This window comes from Peromyscus eremicus, chromosome 10, assembly GCF_949786415.1.
Source record: "Peromyscus eremicus chromosome 10, PerEre_H2_v1, whole genome shotgun sequence".
Lineage (NCBI taxonomy): Eukaryota > Metazoa > Chordata > Mammalia > Rodentia > Cricetidae > Peromyscus > Peromyscus eremicus.
The window spans coordinates 66,392,510-66,413,091 of NC_081426.1; the positions used below are offsets into that span (position 1 = coordinate 66,392,510).

General features: G+C 39.4%; 1 protein-coding gene across 11 annotated transcripts in view; it reads left to right on the forward strand.

Moving 5' to 3' along the window:
* Fip1l1 (factor interacting with PAPOLA and CPSF1) overlaps window positions 1–20,582 on the forward strand; it is a 64,429-nt gene that overhangs the window by 39,308 nt on the left and 4,539 nt on the right. For 4 of the 11 annotated variants that reach the window (XM_059276013.1, XM_059276017.1, XM_059276015.1 and 1 more), the window contains 4 exons: window positions 10,314–10,340; window positions 12,238–12,292; window positions 13,812–13,867; window positions 19,491–19,710. In XM_059276013.1, the coding sequence (XP_059131996.1) occupies window positions 10,314–10,340; window positions 12,238–12,292; window positions 13,812–13,867; window positions 19,491–19,710 (358 nt within the window). The remainder of the gene's footprint in view (window positions 1–10,313; window positions 10,341–12,237; window positions 12,293–13,811; window positions 13,868–19,490; window positions 19,711–20,582) is intronic. The other 7 variants (XM_059276014.1, XM_059276018.1, XM_059276016.1 and 4 more) reach the window with 3 other exon arrangements.

The window sequence follows — 20,582 nt, forward strand, 5'->3', positions numbered from 1 at the left end:
ATCTTGGAGCAGAGGTTTTGAAATGCTGTAGGACTAATGTTCCCTCCAAGATAGTGTTTCTAAACAAACAGAGCACAGACCATTGCCAAGTCCACCATAGACTAGACTTGTGAATCTTAAGTCTTTGTTGAGAATTAGCTAGATAAAAGGTGACTCATAATGATGATACAGTGTGGTTCCTAAATAAAGCCCTTATTCTCTGAAGAAAAAAAGAGTGTTAAGGTGCAAAAATAATGAAATTTTGAGTAAAGTACTAAAGTTCTTTTTGAAAATTTAAAAATCTTAAAAAATTATTTTTAATCAACAAATATATTTGTTTATGAGGCACAATGTGTTTTGATTTATATATTTATACTATGGAATGATTTTAAGCTTACTAACATATCTTATTTCACATACTCAACATATTTTATGATAAAACTACTTAAAATCTATCTTAAAGATTTTGAGTTAAAATGTGTATATGTTTGTGTGTGTCTGTGTATATGTTCAGATGTCCACAGAGGCCACAGGTACAGATCCCTTTGCAGCTGGAGTTACATGCTGTTGTGAACTGCCTGATGTGGGTACTGGGAACTGATTTTAGATCCTTTAGAAGAGCAATATGTCCTCTTAACAGCTGAGTCATCTTTCTAGCCTCAAATCCTATTCTTTTAGCTATTTTGAAATAAACAGTTGTAATTAACTGTAGTCACTGCTGTACAGTAAATGTGTAAGACTGAAGCTTTGTACCCTAGTGAACAACATTTCCTATTTCCAACTCCCATCCTAGCTTCTGGTAACTTCCGTTCTACTCTGCATTTCTCTGAGTTTGTCTGTTAGATTTCACATGTGAGTTCATTTAGTGTTTGACACCTTGTATCTGTTTTGATTTGCCTAGTATAATGTTCTCCAGATGCATGCATGTTTTTGCAAGTGACCAAGAAAATGAAACATAAAAAGTTCTTATTTACTAATAAAGCAGTGTATATTTAAAATGAGTTTGCCAATGAAAGCAGAAGGGAAAAGGTATGAAATAGTGAAAAATACTGTGCTGTTATAAAATACCAGGATATTGCTCATAGATTGGCAAGGGCAGTATGTGGAAGATTTTCACTTTATCAAATGGCAACATCACACTCATTTCTGTTGTTTTTCTTGATAACTGGCTGCCTTTTAAGCAGTGACTGTCCTAATCAGAGGTTGCAACTCCGCAGCTATGATTAGGCCACAGGGGCCGCAGTCTGAGGGGATGCTGTTCCCTCAGGCACCGACTCTTTCAAAGCTACTAAGGGAACTTACCTAAGTCCCTATCCCTCTTAAAGAACTCGGGATTCAAAGGTTAAGGTGGAATTCTCCTTGCTCAGAGAGGCTGAAGAGCAAGTGCTAACCTTCTCCCTTCTGGTGTCTTCCAGAAAACCTAGTGTTCTTCCCTCAGCCCCACTTACAAGCCCTTGCCACAAGTGGTTCCTCCTAACACTTCCTGTCAGCTACTTGCTGACTCAGCGTCCTGCTTGCAGGTTAATTTTATTTAGTCAAACAAATGTAACACATCTTTGCATTGTTAACAAAAGATGTATGAAGAGATGCACCACACTTTAAAATAATATTCAAAACACATTTCTTTAACCTTACCCTTGTTTATAATAACAATAAGTCTTAGGTGGACCGATGGCTCACTAGGTGGGGGCACTTATTACCAAGCCAGATGACCTGAATTTGATTCTCGTGATCCACATGTGAAAGGAGAGGACTGACCTCTTGACCTCTACTTGACTCCCTACCTCCACCACCCCCTCCCACATACAAAATAAATAAAATGAAAAAAAAAAAGATCATCTTTTAAAGCTAACAAGTCTTTGAATAATGTTCAGGTTATCTGTGACATTGTAATATATTTCCCATAGGCTAGTCTAATTATATACTTAATGCTCAGCTTCCTGCTTTTTAGCCATATTTAAGTAGTGTGTAACATGGCATGTTTGCTAGCTGGAGTTATACATTCACTAAATTGTTAGTTGAGACCATCTGAATTATTCCTATTTTTATTGTTGTGTGCGCTATTGCCAGGAATACACGACGTGTCCATCTGTGTCTCCCACAGTGCTAGTTTTGTGTATACTTGGCATTCCCTGAGTATGTTAGCTGATAGAACTAATTAGCCATGTATTTATGTTTTTATAGCACCAGAGGTGACTTTCCGATTGCCAGGTGGTACATTCACTCAGCCTTACACAAGCTGAACTGAGTGGATGTGTAGGTACATACCGGTGAAACAAGAGCTCTGTTTTCAGGTGCTGTTTGCCGTAGATCCACGAGCACACTCTGCTGTGCTGTAACCGCTGGAATTTCACCACTGTAGAATCATATGCACCTTGTAAAAGAAAGCCATGTAGGGTAGGGTCTCTTTGGATATTGCCTCTTGAAAGGTACTATGTTTTTCTTATACACCCACCCCCCCTTTTTAAACATAAAGGAGGAAACCCTTTGAGACTTTCTTTAAATTTATTTTAATGTTAACTTTTCATAAAATTTTCTCTAAATATGAGACAGATATAGTAATGATATGTCCATATTTTTGGATGTTAATAGTTTTTTTCTTGTTAAGAAAATAAAATGATGGGGCTGGAGAGATGGCTCAAAGGTTAAGAGCATTGACTGCTCTTCCAGAGGTCCTGAGTTCAATTCCCGGCACCTACATGGTGGCTCACAACCATCCATAATGAGATCTGGTGCCCTCTTCTGGTGTGCAGGCAAACATGGCAGACAGAACACTGTATACATGATAAATAAATAAATAAAGTCTTTTTTTTTTTTTTAATAAAGATTAATGACTACATGTCTAGATTTGCTTGGAACAGACCTAACTTATAAGACCAGGCTGGCCTTGAACTCAGAGAGATCTGCCTGCCTCTGCCTCCCAAGTGCTGGGACTAAAGATGTGCGCTGCTGCTGCTGCCGCCGCCGCCGCCACCACCACCACCACCACCACCACCACCACCACCTGGCCTACCTCACAGCTTTTATCACAGCGTAACTAAATTTGTCTATATGCCCTGGTTTGGAAGTTAAAATTTGTGGTCATCACTGGAAGTTTATAAATATGACTCATCATGTGAATATTCTGAAATATTTCTTAAAATTATGAGCTGATAGGTCTTGAGAGATGGCTCAGCCACTAAATGCTTGCTGCTCTTGAAAAAGACCTGTCTTCGGTTTCTAGCACCTACATGGTAGCTCACATCTATCTGTGACTCCAGTTCCAAATGTTTTGATGCTCTCTTCTGACCTCCAGGGGCACTGCGTGTGGCACACATACACATAACATCTAAACACTTTTCAAAAAGATAGAAGCTGACAGAAGCAGCTCCCTCCCGAGATAGCGTGCAGTAGTTGACAGGAGGAGGTGTATTGTTTCCTCTTTCCCTTGGGCATCCCTCTGCAGACATGCGTGAACCTCCTCAGGAACACAGCGGGATAGGGTATTTTTGACCGTCACAGAATGAAGAGTAGAGGAGGCTGCTTCAGTTGAAGATGGAAGAGACTCCTGGGAATGCTAAAGTACCTACTAGAACCACTGTAGTAGGAGTAACTTGAAAAGAACGAGCAATTAGTCATGGCTTCTGTAGTCAAAAATCTGTTCACTGTCTAATGAATCAGACAATTCTGTTCTGTGAAATTGCTTCAGGAACACAGTAGTAGTAGTCTGTGCTTTTCCAAGTAATAGTGGAACCACTAAGCCAGTATCTAATATATTGAATGCTTCCTTCGTAAGGTACTGTTTTGAGTACAGTCCATCTGTAAACTCAGTTTGTTTTAGAATGACACTGAACTGGATACAAGGGAGGTTTTAAAATTTAAGCGATTAATTTGAAAATAGCAGCATAATGCCAGGCAGTTTTCTGGTCTGGTTTCTTTACTTACCAAGTTGAAGTGGGTCTGTAACTGCTAAGAAGGCTGTGTCACAGGACTGTGCACATACACAAGAGCCATCTTAGAATTGTTCTTTCCCTTTGGTGTGAAGTGCATAGATACTTCTGAATGCAGAGGTCAGGAAGCTTGTGAAGAGCAGAATTAGATATTCTTTAATCCATTCAACTAAGGTTTCACTGTCTGCTGGGCTTGCATTCTCTTATATTTAACTGACTGCATCAGTTTTGAAATCATTTGAAAACTAGAAAAAAATACTGTAAATTAGTAGGATTGGTGTTACAGGCTAGCTTCTTTTGTTTGTCAGTTATTGTTGTCAAATGTTTCTGTTCATTATTTTAACCATGTGTGACTTAGTTATTTTGTTTTGTCACTGTACCTGAAACCTTGCCATCATCCCCACCATGTGTTTTCTCCTTATCAAGAGTGACTCTATCCATTCCCAGTGTTGGTCATCTCTGTTGTACTTCCTGTCTCTGAATTTGCTTTTCCTGAGATTAGCGTATAGAGGAGTGATCCTATTTGTCCATTGTAGTTGGGCTTATTTTGAATTCGATGATGATGAACTAGTTTTAGGGGAAGCTTTTAATTTAGACTTTTAAATGTTAATTTGCTTTGATGTTATGTTCTGTGTAGGGGGTGGATGTGCACTTGCCTGCGTGTGGTGTGCTGCTGTGGAAGTGAGAATCCCCTTCAGGTGTCTTTCTCTGCTGCTCTGCCTAGTTCTCTGAGATGGGCTCTCTCACCTCTTACTGATCCTGGAGCTTGACCACTCCGTTAGACTGGCCACTAAGCCCCTGGACTCTCTCTGCCTGTGTGCTCTGCTCCTGCCCGCCTGCGGCATTTGGGTTGCGGGCACACACCTTTATCCTCCACGTTTACGTGGCTGGAATCTCAGGTCAGAATACTTCCGTAGCAAGCCACCTACCAGGGCTTAAAGAAAAGCAGTTCTCTATTTAGTCCATGCTAGCCTCAGACTTAGAGCAGTCCTCCTGCCTCAGCCTACCCAGATGTTAAGATTACAGGTAGGAGCCCCACACTAAATTGTTTGGTTGTTTTAAGATATGGTCTGTGTAACAAGGGATGGCCTTAAACTTCTGTTTTTCTTGTCTCCTCCATTGCGCTACAGGGTTTACAGCATTTGTAACCATGCCCAGTTTGTGGAGATCTGGGATCAAACCCAGGGTTTTTGTGCAAGTTTGTATGGAATAAGCCAAATCCTCAGACTGAATTATTACATTCAGTGCACTATTGGCGCTGCAGTTTGTAGGGCTGAAGGGTAGTTTTAATATCTGCCTTTTGTTGGCTGTTTTCCAGTAACTTTGAGTATAGTATGTAAGAGCTGATAAAATCAACTATAAGTTTTCTCTAAAACATTGGCATTTCTATCGAATATGTTTTACTTGGAGATGGAATTTTATTTTCTGTAGGAATTAAATTTTTATAAATTTGATGATTGAGTGATATTAAAAAATATAAAACCTTGTGCTCTTTTACTAGCTTTTTAGATAGGAAATATGCTGGTAACTCGGTTGATTTAAATTTTGTGATCATAGCATTTTAATACATTCACAATGACTTTCTTCTTATGCAACTTGAAAACTGGTAGTTGATGGTATTCTGCAGTGTTCTGTGTATGTCTGTCTGTATGTTCATGTGCTTGATTTGTAAAGCATTTCTGTTCAATGATATCTTTTTTTAAAAAATTATACGCATTTGACTTTGTCTTCATACAAGCTTCTGACTTTGGCTTACAGTAGAAACAGGGCTGAGGTCGGGCTTTTCTAGCCCTACATTATAGTACTTATGGGATTTGGAAGTTAGTGAGAAACAGGAAGTAGAATTCATGTAATTCTGCCCTTTTTCCCCTTTGTTTTGAACTTACTAGAGAAAAGATCGGTAGGTATGTATTGTGTTTCTGTTACTACAATACAAATTATGTAGAATGTAGTAGCTGAAGAAGCATATTGTTGTTGTCTGGGTTAGGAATCTAGGAGTAGCTTAAGTTCTCCACTTGAAACTTTCAGACTTCACAGTCATTTCTGGGGATTTCATGGAGGAAGGCTTAGTCTCTAAGCTCACTCACTTTGATAAAAATCAGCTTTTTTCTTTTTAATTTATTTTTATTTTACATGTATGAGGGTTTTAATTGCATGTATGCCACATGCATACTTAGTACCTGTTGAGATCAGAATAGTGTCAGATCCCTTAGAAAGGGAATTACAGATGCTGGTGAGTAACCGTGTGAGTGCTAGAAGCCAAGCCCAAAGAGCAGCCCTGCAAGAAGTCCTCTGTCTAGCACCCTTTTCTTCTTTTGCTGGGTTGTGGGCCACATGGGCTTGAGTTCCACTGGCTTCCTTCTCCCCGCCATCTGAGGGGCAATTGAAAGAGTGCCAGCAGAGTAGCCTAGTTATGGAGTAGCCTAGTCATGGGGCCTTACCGTCTTTGCTGGCTTTGTGTTGTATGTGTCATATAATAACTGTGATGTCCTGCTCACTTAGAGGAGGATTCAAATACCACAAGTATGCAAAGGCATCTGTACCAAGATGAAGGAATTTTCATCAGTGATTTGTAGAACCATGCTAGGCAGCTTCTGACATAGTTCTACAAATCACTGATGAAAATGAGTTTATTTAAAGATAATTTGGGGGGGGGGTTGTTTGCTTTTTTTTATGTGTCTTCAGAGTATTTTTTGGGAATTCCTGGCATGGGTCACTTCGTTGGGTTTTTTTTTTTTTTTTTTTTTTTTTTTTTTTTTAAATATTTAGCAGGAATACTGCCTTTCTGTTTTTTTTGCCTCAATTCCTCAGGTGAGATTTTTAGCCCCCTCACTGTCCCCCCACCCCCCAAGTTTCACTGTGTAGCCCTGGTTGTCCTGGAACTCAGACCAGGCTGGCCTCAAACTCACAAAGATCCCTTCCAAGTGCTGGGATTAAAGGCATGCGCCACCCCCATTTACATTTAGGAATAATCATAACATACTGGAAAAGCTAAACATTCTCTCTGTGTGTCTATCTCTATTCAATCCCCCCACCCCTGCTGAGTATCTAACAGTAGTATATATTGTCATTGTGCTTTACTAGTGAAAAAAATGCCTTTGTTTCATAAAATTTAAAGTTGATTGTACTTTTCAACTGTATTACTGAGTCTCTTAAAGTTAAGATTAGAAGTGTGGGTTATAATCCAGTGTTCTCAGAGAGTGGTCCCAGGCTAACGACTTCATTTCCTGAGGATTTCTTGGGAATGCAGATATGTTTTTATATTACATTAAACATTTTGAATGAGAAACTCTAGAATGTCCCAGCAGTCTGTGCTCACAAACTCCAGGTGATTCTGATGGTAGGAAAGTGCTTGAATGTGAATGGATAATTACTTTGCTGAAGCTCTTAGTATATTACCATTAGGGAAGGCTTTCCAGGCAAATCATCGTTTTACATTTTGCAGATAAATAATAATAATGTAAGGCCAGAGATGGTGGCACAGGCCTTAAATCCCAGCACTCTGGCAGTAGCTGCAGGTAGATAGCTATGAGTTAAAGGCCAGATTATTTACCTAGAGAGTTTCAGGATAGTCAGGGCTATATAGGGAGACCTTGTCTCAAAGCAAAACAAAACATGCATGCATACATACATACATACATACATACATATGCAAATACACACACACACACACACGTAACAGAAGCAAAGCACTTGATTTGTATGTTTAAGTCTAAGGGAGTTGTCCAGGGAAGAAAAGGGGATTTTTGGAATGAATTTTCCATCCCTTACATTATTTTGTTTTGTTTCTTTAATAAAACATTAAATACTGGAGATTTTTAAGTGAAAATGTGGTTTTCTATTATATCACTTACTAAACTTCCTTAGTTATTGTTTGAAAATGTTTCTGGGAGTTGTCAAGGAATTGGTTCTATTTTTCATTAACTTTATAGTCCTTTCTATAACCAAGTGCTTACACTGAAGTAGATTCTTACATAAAATAAAGGTCTCACTGGAAGATCCCTTCTATTGCGCAAGCCTTCTGTTGTGTAGGTACCCAGTGGAAAGACAAGCGTATATAACATGTATTTTCTTTTACTCTGCTCTTAGTGCCAGCTGATTTTTAAAAATCATTTCTGTGGTATTACGATAGTACGGTTAAAATTAAAGGCACATAATAATGGTTTTAGGTAGGATTTCTAATGCTGGGATAAAATACTGTGACCAACTTGGAGAGGGAAGGTTTTCCTTGCTTACTCTTCCACAACACAGTCTGTCATCAGAGGAGTCAGGGCAGGAACAAGGCGGCAGGAACTGAAGCCGAAGTCTTGCTGCCTGCTGGCTTCTTCCTCCCGGTTTGCTCGCCTTGCTTTCTTAGACAACTCAGGACCCTGTTCAGGGCTGGCTCCTCCCACATCCGTCAGTCTTTAAGAAAACGTTGGACAGACTTGCCTGTAGACTAGTCATAGGGAGGCATTTTCTCAGTTGACAGCCCCTATCCCCAAATGACACCAGCTTGTATCAATTTGACATAAAACTAACCAACACAGTCATTGTCCTGCTTTTAGAGGAATTATGCCTTCTGTATTTGTTTTCACAGTTTAAATACTTTAGAGGACTAAGTTTTGAAGGCCCCGACTAGTAATTGTGTCATTTTTGCACAAATTCTCATTTTAGTAAGTGTAGCTAAAGTACACACTTTAGACAATATTACTATATAAATACTAAATAAACACACTTAGATAATATTACTAGAATGAAAGTATCACAGGGTGGGAACTGATCTAGCAGTAGTCTTACACATTAAAAAAATTCATCATTAAAGGTGAAACAAAGTCAGATAGTGAAGTTCAGTAGTGTTTTAAATATCCGTACCATTGTAAAGAATATTAAGTAGCAGTATATATAAAAACAGTACTGTTCCTGCCTACCTTCCTTCCCCCATTTGGGGTTTCTTGGTGCATCTGCTAGGTCCTTAAACTTCAGTGATCCGAGAGGCACCAAGCTAAAACCTTGGGATAGATGAAAATAGGATTGCCTGTGGGTTGGGTTGGTAGGTTGGGAACACTATGACTGTCTTACATACTTTTTCACTCTCACTGCTTTTATAACCTTTTATTTCATGGGGTTAGATTGGGTACTTGAGTCTGTGTTTTAAGGACATATACTGTCGTAAGGTCTTTTTTTAGTTTTTTTTGAAATGGGGTTTCACTGTGTAGCTCTGACTGTCCTGGATCTCACTCTGTAGACCAGGCTGGCCTCAGACTCACAGAGGTCCACCTCCCTCTCCCTCCCGAGTGCTGGGAGTAAAGGCGTGTACCACCACCACCTGGCTTGTTGTAAGCCCTTATTCATGACAGCCTTCTTCCAGTAAAACATGTCCATCAGAACATTTTACAGTCAACCAGCAGCAGCTTTCCATGGTCACGAAAACATCTGAAAGTGCTTCTGTTCACTTGCATGTAGTTAGCAAGTTAATTTGTTCCCCCTCCTTTGAGCTAATTTTGATAGTTTTAAAGATAAGATTTAATAAACTGTTTGAGCAATTGAATATATTTATAATATAAAACTTTTAATGAAAAAGTTGTTTGAATTTTTCCCTGTTTTCTTACTTTGAGACCATTATTTTTCTTCAAATAAAAGTAGTTCCAGCTTGCATGTCATATTTTGGCTTTCTTATATTTCTTAAGTTTAAAATTAGGATTTAATTTTAGTTGCTTGGTACTTAACAGGGACATTTTGCCAATGTAAATTTAGAATGTACTGCACAGTTTATTTCCTAAAGGCTATGACGTTTACAAAGAATCGAGACACTCAAATGTTAGATTGCCAACAGTGTAGAAGGCAATTATCTGTTTATGTTACTATGGTGTGTGGGTGTGGGGGTATGCATGTGTCCATATGTAAGTCTCCTAAGCCTTCTTTTCCACTTCTACAATCAAAGAGTATTGACTGTTGACTCCTGGCATCAGCAGTAAAACAGTCTTCATCCTTGAGTAGCCCACACTGGCCTTTATAGAAGTGAATGATAGCTGTATAAGCGTTCCCTACCTGCAGTATTTACATTCAAGTGTTAAGCCAACAAAATCAGTTTCTGATGACCAAATTTAGTGAGTTTTTCAATATTATGGAGTTTGATATTTGTGTATCACAAGTGTGCTTTTTAAGTGATGTGCCTTTTAACTTCATTTGTGATTCTAGCTAGTGGGCAATCTTGTTATGAAGTTGGTAGACTGGTTTTTCATCAGAGAAGTTGGATGCTGTACTTGAATCGTTGTCCTGCAAGAAACCAGAGCGCTTTTCTTGAGTGCTAAGCCAGGGTGCTGAGGCAGGGGTTGATTGCAAAGTTTGTGTTGGTGATGGCATAAAAACATACCAGCTTCTGAAATCCAGTTACTATATTAAATTTCATCACTTGTTTTTTAGGTATTCCAATAACTGTACCACCTCCAGGTAAAACTTTTTTCATGTTTTCTCCATCATTGTTAATGAACATGAAATTTCAAGTTTATAGTTACAGGAGGGACGGTGTTGATGCGGTTAGAGTGTGCACTAGGCCACTGGGGTGTCAAGGTCCTATTTTCAGCTCTGCCTTTGCTTCATTCCAGTTTTAAGACATTTCGGTTTCTTAAACCTGTCTTGCCCGTTTCTATAGAAATAGATATTCTCACCTTCTCAATTTGTGAGGAAGACAGTAGATATAAAGTAAAATCACTGTTTGAAAACCTTTTAGACCAATAATTTTTGTTGTGTGTAAAAGTGACTCAAAGAGAAAAGAAAAGTAATTTATCTTGACTTTATCATGGCTTCTGATTGTTTACCCACTGTCATAATTCATTTGTCATGAGAAAATATGTTCTGAACTACACAGCAATTGTATGACTTAGTAACTAATCATGTACTTGTTCTTAGAGTGGTAATTAATTGGGCATTGTGATGGTGTAGTCAGTAGGAGTGTTCATGTGGCCCAGTGTTTTTTTTTTTTTTTTTTTTTTACATTTTTGTCAATGACTTCTTTTTATTGTGTAATGGTGAACCCAGTAGAAATAATATTTACTGAGGTCAGTGTAAAAACCAAGGAGTATGAAGAAAATTTCTAGGGATGCTCCTGAGAAGAGAGGATCTCAATTCCAGATAACCTGGGTGAGCAGCAAGTGGAGTTTAGATTGCAAAGGTTAGTGTACATACTTACCTAGGGATCCAGTCACTGACTGTGTGTGGGTGTGGCTGAGACAGGCTGGCCAGGGCCAGTCTGAGACAGTATGGCTGTGAAACGGTGTCCTGTAGGACGTGGACTTGACCTCGTGGTAACTGCTAACGCTGGGCCTGCTTTGATGTTAGTAGAAGAGTTACAGATGCTAAAACTGGACAGAGTGACAGGCACGGTGAAGGGGAAGCAGTGTGAAGCAGGGCTAGAGATTGAATGAGAGAGCTGGGATTCATGTCCCAGAGAATACTGGAAAGCCTCCGTAGTGGAAAGTTGCTAGTAAGTAGAAGACAGTGGGGTACAGCAGTGGACTTGTCTCCGGCAGGCTGTGATCCAGAGGGCAGGGAATTGAAACTGTTGAACTTGGTGCATTTCCTGATAGTGGAGGTTGTTAAAACCTGGGGGGAAATAGGTATCAGAAGTTGTGGACCTCTGAAGTCTTTCCTGTGACACTGTGACATTCTGGCTTTGGAAGTATAGAGGAGACTAGTGCTGAGGTCCCTTTAGCCGTGCTGTTCTGTGGGACTTCATTTAGCCATGCAAGTGACTGAGTACTGACCTCATAATACAAAGGGCAAATTAGTTGTCTCAAGACCAATTCAAAAATTCCATTATGTGCCTTGCTTTGTAAAGTAGTTCATTGGGGTTGTATTACTTAAAACATTTCATGGCAGATGTTCTTGCTATGAACATATATTTACTGGTTAAATTTTACTTATAAATTATACACTTTAAAGAAATTTCTATAAACCTGAAACTCAGGCTATTTTTAAATGACGTAAATGCTGTTTTATTTGTGTTTCTTCAAAACATAATCTGATGGCAAAACTACTTTTTTATGTGGAAAAGGTAAGGCATTCAGACTAACTTCCTTATACGCACAAAATGGGCTATGTGTGGTGCTGAAAATAAGACCGGGTGTCCTGACCACTTGTGCTCTGTGTGTTAGACCAGACTGTTAATTAACGTTATTGCTCTAAAACACTGTTTATAAGTTTCAGCTCTATTTTTTCCTGTTCATAATGATGTAGAGAAGCACGTTTGTGTCCCCAGAAAATAGTAGTGATGCTCAGCAACTGTGTTTCACTCTTGACATTCCATGTGCGTCCTGTTAATTATCTTATCTTATGTTGGCTGTTTCAGGTTTCCCCCCTCCCCCAGGCGCTCCACCTCCATCTCTCATACCAACAATCGAAAGGTAAAGCAGTGCGGATGCTCTGGAGTTCTGATCATTGACAGCCTCGCAATAGAACCTTACACATGTGTCTTTGCTAAAGAAGTAGCACCTGCCTGTTAATTCATAAGTTTAATCTCTATTAAGTACTTTTATGGAACTGTAGCCTAATATCAAAACAGGGCAAAGAAAGTCTTTAAGAAATAAAACTATTGTGTTAGCAATCATTGATAGTGAGTTTGTATCTATTGGAAAGAGAAATGAACTACTGTTCCTGTACCATAATAAAAAAGAAATGCTGTTTTCTTCCTGCTACCCCAATGCATCTCCACTTCCACACGGAGGACCAGATCTGCCCTCCATGGCAGTGGCCTTATTTTCTCATGGCTTGTATTTAATTTTCTTAGTCTTCTCTATTGAAGACTATTCCCCGATGGTAGTAGTATGTGTTTAAACAACCTTAGGATTTCAAATCTGTGTTGCTAGCTTACGGTTCCTGGAAAGCGGAACTCACTAGTAAACAGGAGCTTTCCATTACTTCATTCTTGAGTGGAGATGCTCTAAAAACCAAGAGTCAAATTATGTAAAAGCAGAGGACCATTGGGCTCCTTTTACAGGGTGGCATCAACTCATCCCTGTAGTGTCAAAGTGCTGCTCCAAAAAGAGAATTGTGGGAACTAAGGATTTGGTTTTCTCAAGTTCTCCTTGAACACAAACTTGTTTCTTAATCAGAATGTCTATTTAAAGTACTATCAATTGATTTATAACCAGTGCTGTTGTTTGTTTTTGTCTCTTTTTTGGGGGCCTGCCACCCAGCTCCCAAGTAAATCACACACAGAGACTTATTCTTAATTATGAATGCCTGGCCTTAGCTTGGCTTAGTTTCTAGCCAGCTTTAACTTAAATTATGCCATCTATCTTTTGCCTCTGGGCTTTTCCCGTTCTCTTTCTTCTGCAAATCTTACTCTTTCTCCATGGCTTGCTGTGTAGCTGGGTGGCTGGCCCCTGGAGTCCTCCTCCTTCTCTTGCTCTTCTCCTTTCTCCTCCTAAATTTCTCCTTCTATATATTCTCTCTGCCTACCAGCCCCGCCTGTCTTTTCTCCTGCCTCGCTATTGGCCATTCAGTTATTAGTCCATCAGGTGTTTTAGACCGGCAGTGTAACACAGCTTCACAGAGTTAAACAAATGCAACATAAACAAAAGTAACACACCCTAAAATAATACTCTACTACAAACCAACTCATAGGCATTAAAACCAATTTATTAAGTTTTACACCTCCTTCTGTTGATGTCAAAATTTCCCTGTATCTTACTGAAAAAGCTAAAATTGATTGTATGAGTCATACTAAGTAGTACCAGCAAGTAACTATACTAGTGTTTTTGAGGCGAAAAAGTCTATGTTGTTATATTAAAAAACAGCAAGACCCTGTAACAAATTGTTTAAAAGTTAAATTTTGTTGCATTGCTATCTTTTCATTTGTACTGAACTATTAAGATTAGTACTTATTTGCATCAGACATAAAGATACTTCTTTCCTCCACAGTGGCCATTCCTCTGGTTACGACAGCCGTTCTGCACGAGCTTTTCCATATGGCAATGGTAAGTTATTCGCCACCCAGAACCACTGTGAATCGATAAAGTATGTAGTGGTAAAGAAACAGAAACATGTTTTCATGGGTTAAAATGACATCTTTACAGAGTAAGTAAGAAATAACAGTTGAAAGAGTTAAGTCAGTATATATGCCAGATTACTTAAGAGAATATACTTTATCAATTGATGCTTAAAAAATAGTGGCACAACAGGTATAGGTAGTTCAGCTTTTACTGAAATTTTTCATGAAATGATTGAGGATTTGTCTCAGCCTCATTGTTTATGAGTTATGGTATCCAACCAACCTTTTTTTTTTCCTTTCACTGACTTAGTTTTTGGGAAGTCATGTGTATCCCCGCCCGCCCCCTCAACTTTTTATTTGTAGCAACATTATCCACACCAAGGGTATACCTTCCTTCCTTTATTTATTTATTTTTTAAAAGCTATACATCGTACTAACTTAAGGATGTGGTGAGTTATAATGGTTATCCTTATCATATTCATTGGTCAGTAAGGAGATAGGCAGGTGACCAGACAGAAAAGGACTTGTCTTGAGAACTGAGGGAAAGGTTGGTAACAACTTGCATGCTGTACAGAGGAATGGGGTAAGAGGAAAGAAACGGGAGGCTTATGAACTGAAAGTGTGGTCAGGCTAGACCCCAGAGAGCTTGTGCCACACTCAACAGTATAGACTTATTTTGGAGATAGAGCAAGTTTGGCTTCCAGACCAGCACAATAAAGCAAACATGGTAAAACGCATTGTGTAAAGCATTTTATGTTAAGCTCTATAAATGTGCACTATCATGCTTCAAGAAGCATATACCCTTAATTTAAAAAAAAAAAAAAATTGTTGCTAAAAAATGCTAGTGATCACTTGAGCCCTTCGTGAGTTACAATCTTTTTGCTTGTGGAGGGTGTCCCAGTCAGGGTGGTGGCTACTGACAGAGTCACTGTGGCAATATCTTAACATTGCAGTGAAGGTTACTGTATATTGCATCTTTTATGAAGGGTTTCCCTGAGCAGTGTGATGCTGTTTGATGGTACTTTCCCCAGAGGAGGAGGGCTGATGGAATCGGTCCTCTCATAGAGTGCCACTACTTCAGGAACCAAGGTTATGTGCTGTCCACTCTGTTGATACTTCTCTAGTGTTCACTAGAATACATTCTGTCTCAGTCAGCTACTCTCTGCTCCTCAGCAGAGACCATTTCAAGTTCCTCCTCGGTTCTCTTTCCATATTCCTCTGCAGGTACTTGCCCCACAGAAGTCCTGAATCCCTCCTCTTTCTTGCTGGGTTATGTTGATGTCAGTTTTTTTACTTCTCTTCTAAATCCTGAATATTAATGGCATCCAGAACCAGAAGATTTTGATTTACTTTTTCTGGTTATATCAGAGGAAGCAGTATGCCAGCAATAGCCTTAGGAAACTAATACAGAGATACTCTTGAGCACAGATTGCAGAATGAATTTAGTGTGCAGACATGAAAACAACATGAATTCCACCCCACATTGCCATCCGTGCTCTTGAGTGACTGGATGCATCATCAATGAGCAGAAGTATTTTGAAAAGAACCTTTTTTCTAAGTAGTAGGTTTTGGTGGTGGGCTTAAAATAATTAGTGAGCCAAGTTGTGAACAGTGTGCCTCGATGCAGGTCTTATTGCATTTACAGAGCACTGGAAGAGCACTAGAACTTCATGAATGGTAAATTGACATTAACTTCAACTTAAAGTCACGGGCTGCTGTAACTTGGCAGCCAGACTTTGATTTGTCTTTAGCTGTAAAAGCTCTAAATGGCATGTTCTTCTAAGAGAATCTGCTCTTTACTGAAAATCTTTTGGTTAGTGCAGCCAGCCTCCATTGACTCTCTCAGCCTCTAGATAGCTTGCTGCAGTTTCTCTGTCTGTACCTAGCACTGAACTTGGTTGAGGCCAATTCTTTAGCATTACAATCCAGCTTCTGTTGTCTTGGAATTTATTTTTGTAACTTTCTTACCTTGCCCAGCTTTCATAGAATTGAAGAGAGTTAGGACTTTGCTGTTGGTTGGTACCTGGGTTGCTCCATCATGTAAGATAGCTACAAACTTTCAATTTATTTAAAAAAAAAAAAAAAAACCAAAAAGCATTTTTTGAAGCTTAGTAAAATCAAGTGTACCTCTGTGCAGTGTTATGGAGTATGAATATTTGCCACAGAGCTATGAGGCTTCTGTTAATTTTATGCAGAGTTGTAAAGTGCTCTATCTACATTTGATAATGCCCCCTTCTGCTTAGTTATTGTGAGGCTAGTATGGACTTCAAGGTGTGGAGAAAGGCTAGAATAGTGTTAGGCCTTCTTGCACTTGGGGAACAAGTAGAAGGTGTTGAGCATGTAGATGAGTGGGACAAACAAAGCTGTACACAGTTGTTAGGTGAAACACCCTCCCAGAGACAGATAGGAAGAGAAAAGTATGCTTATTATCTTGTATCACTTGTGTGACACCAAAGACACAGAGGCTTAGAAGAGTCTGGCTTATATGGCATCTGTAACAAAGACAATAAATGAGAGACTGCAAAGGGCCGTCAGTGTCTATCTCTAAATGAACATCTGTATCACCCTTGTAGCATCGAAGGAGATAGGGTGGAATGTGGTAAAGCAGTATATGTTTCCCAAGTATGCCATGGCCATTGCACTTGTCCATAAACTCACAGCAACTTTAATGACTGTAATGACTGGGCCCAAGAGGCCCCACCGTTCCTAAGGATATGTATGCAGCCAGTTAATAGTTGCTCAGGGAGGGAGGGGCATTTTCTTCTGTGGCATTTCATAGCCATTGTGCCTATAAATAACCACCCATCCATGCTCCTGTAAGTAACCCTTATTTAGGGTTCACCCACTAACTAACGAACTGACAGAATAAATGGTTCAGGCTGTGATTCCATGATGAATGCTTGACCAGCATGTCTGAGGGCCTGGGTTCAGTCCCTACTGCTAAAAGAATAATGAAATAAAGTCATTAATAAAGAAAGGAGCTGGTGGTGGGTCTCCAAGCTGAAAGTCCAGTGATCAGTTTTCATTCTTCCTAATAAAGAGAGCAAGAGGTAACCTGAGCTTTTGGGGATTTGATTTCCAGCCTGTGGACAAATGCAAGAGGACAGAAAGCTTTTTCTTAGCTATGCCGCTTCTTTGTTGCCTTTACCTCAGCATCATCCTGACAAGTGTTGTTTCTGAGCAGCATGTTGTGATCTCTCCTATGGGAGTAATCCAGAGGCGGGCATTATGGTGGATATCCTGTTTCCTCCACTGAAGGTGGAAATTTTAATGGATTTCAAAGGCATTTTGGGGGTAGAATCTATATCCTGGGGATATGCTTCTGAATACCTTTAACAAGCTGTTACAGGCTGTGTCAAACCCAAATTGTGTTAGTTACGTTTGCTTTTCAGTCCCCCAAAGGTAGTGTATGGCCATGCTCTTCTTCTGGTCACATTGTAGGAATCTTGCTTTGCTCTCTCTACTCATAAACCCTTTGTTGGTCTTCAGTCATTAAACTGAAGGTAAGGCATTCTCCTAAGGCCATGGGATTACCTTGAAGCACCTTGCCCTGCTCTTTTATAATCACCGCCATCTCCAGCAAGTTACAAGCTCCCTCCCTCTTCTCTACCCCTGAAGCAGTAGGAAGTGATTGTTGAAACAGGCTCTGTGGTTACCTGTATTGGGGTCTTGGGGTCAGCTTGTCTTAGGTAACCTTAGATGAGTTAAAATAGCTAAGTCTTTTCCTCATGGAAACAAGCTGGAATTCAAGCTTAGCACGATACTGACAGTATGTGAGCATTCGATAAGCACTGCTCATTGAGTGCTTTGATGACGTAGGACGCTTTCTGTCACTCTGTCCCTAGATGTTTGCTTCAATACAGGTGGAACACAGTGACTAGCCCACATCTGAAAAAGTCATTCTTGAGACTAGTGCCCCAGCCTGGTAGAACTTTTTTAAAACTGTGAATTAAGAACTTAGCTTTTTCTCAGGGTGGTAGGTGTATATTTCTAGTGTAAGGAAGCAATGCACACTTTCTTCCGCCCCCGGCTCTCCTCCCAGGGACAAGCCTTTAATTAGCCAATGGTAAAAATGAGTAAAGGCGGCTAAGAAGTTTTCCCTATCCCAGCGAAATGAAGCTTTACACTAAAGACAACAAGTACAGCCAGCTTCTGGGCGATTCTGTTTCCCCTTTGTTTACTTCAGAATTTATAATTCATCTTCATACCCCCAAGCAACACAACATAACTTTTCTGATTTGATTTGAAGAGGTTCCCATCCATAACTTAGACAAACCCATGACTTTAAGCCTTGTGTGAATTGTGTAATGAAACAAAACCATTAGCTTGATGGCAAGAACAGAAGTGAATAAAAGAGGAATGTATGACCCACAATCCTAGAGAACATGCTCCTTATGACCTAAAACTTTATAATAGGCCCAATTTCTCTTCTTTAAAAAAAATTATACAATTTTATTTTATTTTGTGAGTTTGGGTGGTTTGCCTGCATGTCTGTCTGTTCACCAACATGAGCATCCTTGGTGCCCATGGAAACCAGAAGGGTCAGATCCCCAGGAACTGGAGTTAAGATGGTTGGGAGCTGCTATGCAGTTGCTGGGAATCAGACTTGGGTCCTCTGGAATAATAGCTAGTGCTCCTATCCCTTCATCTTTGTGAAGCGCCCCCTCCCCCATCCTTTTCCCGTATGTTTTTAGAATATAGACTTTTACAAAAGATTTTTTTATGTATATGAATGCTTTGCTTACATGTATGTCTATGCACCATGTGCATACAGTACCCATGGATACCAGAAGGGGGCATTTTGTAACTAGAGTTAGAGTTGTGAGCTGCCATATGGGTGCTGGGAAGTGAACCCATGTCCTCTGGAAGAGCAGCCAGTGCTCTTAACCACTAAGCCATCTCTCCAGCCCTTAGAATATAGACTTTTAAAAGTAAAATCAAAACACACTGTCTTGTAACTGGTGAAATCAGTGTTGTTTTTAATATGGCTATTGAGCTGTTTGAGATCTTGCCATTTCCATCCCTTCTGTGACTTCCCGGATCGACTATGGTGCTTTATTGTTATTGTTTGTTCTTTATGAATACAGCTCCCAGTTTGAGTAGTTTCTCGAAATTTCCTATGTGTATTTAATAATATGTAAATAATACGTGAACTCTCTTCTTAATCAGTACAGAGGTGGTAGTATCTATTGGTTTTTCTCTTGTAACTTATTGAGGTTCCTTATTTTATTCTTAAAAGGGATATATAGTTTGTTTATTTGCTCAACTATTTTCATTTTAGGTCTCCTTTCTAAAATAATTTTCCTTCATTGTCTTGGATAATAAGTTTTGCTTTATTTTTGTTGTTTGTTTACAAATGACTTTGTTTTATTGTTAAAATGGATTTGCCTTTTTTTTTGTAGACGTGGGTATTGAACCTATTGTTTTGTGCATGCTAAGAGAGCTACACCTAAGTCTTTAAAATACGATTTTTGTATTTCATTTTCTCTTAATAGTTGAGTGATGTTCTAGTGTCTTGGTTTCTGCTTTTGATATTGGAAGTTTCGTGCTGAGTAAAGACTGTCAGACTGAGCACCACAGCCTTTGATTTTCGTGTGCTTTTCCCTTAGTGGCCTTCCCCCATCTCACCAGCTCCGCTCCCTCGTGGCCTAGCCTCGTGGACACCACCAAGCAGTGGGACTATTATGCACGGAGAGAGAAAGACCGAGACCGAGACCGAGAAAGAGACCGAGACCGAGAGAGAGACAGAGACCGGGACAGAGAGAGAGAGCGCACCCGAGAGAGGGAGAGGGAGCGGGATCACAGCCCCACCCCCAGCGTTTTCAACAGGTTTGTTAGGTGTGAGCGTGTTGCACACACTTCATTTATACTTTGCATTTTTAGTTGGTGTGAGGAAGTGAATTCCAGTTCACTGGGAAAAGAATGCTCAAGGTGTGGCTAGAAAAGCCATTTGAAATCATACTCATTTCATTCTTGAGGATTCCCATTACAATAAGCAGCAATTTTCAAATCACATCGTTCACTTGGCCCTTAGAGGAATTTTGTATCCCCTCACAGATTTCTGTCTTATCACCTAAAATTCGTTTCTCTTTAAGCTTAATTAGTTCATAATTCATATATATTTCTAATATATATTTTAAAATAAAATTACTACTTTAAATATGTACTGTGATTTTAAAAATACTATGTTTTACTGAGTTATCATATCCATTTTTTAAAAAGCATAAATAAGCTAACTTTAGCAGTTGGAATTTCTTTGTGTGCACCTGAATTTCCATTTGTGTGTCACATTTCTAAAGGAATTCTCAAGTGTTTCTGCAGCGCATGCAAGTCAGCTTAAATAGGTCCTAACTCATATGCACAGTCCTGATGTCAAAGGTTGTGAAAGCCAGAATACTGTGTCCTTTTGTGTGTGTTCTGTAGATATGTATGTGTATTAAAGATTTACTTGTATACCTGCCTTAGAACCACAGCTGACCTCACTTTACTGACGGTAAATGACTATCTGAATCAGGCAGACGTTCACACTCTGAATTGGCAAACTGCACTATTTCATCCAGAAATACATGTAACAAGCTGTCTGTGCAGTTTAATACCAACATTGATCTATCTACCTATGAAAACAGGTAGTGTGATTAAAAGTTGCATTTCATTTACTTTAGTCTACACTGTTAATAGAACGATGACCAAACCCAGGTTTT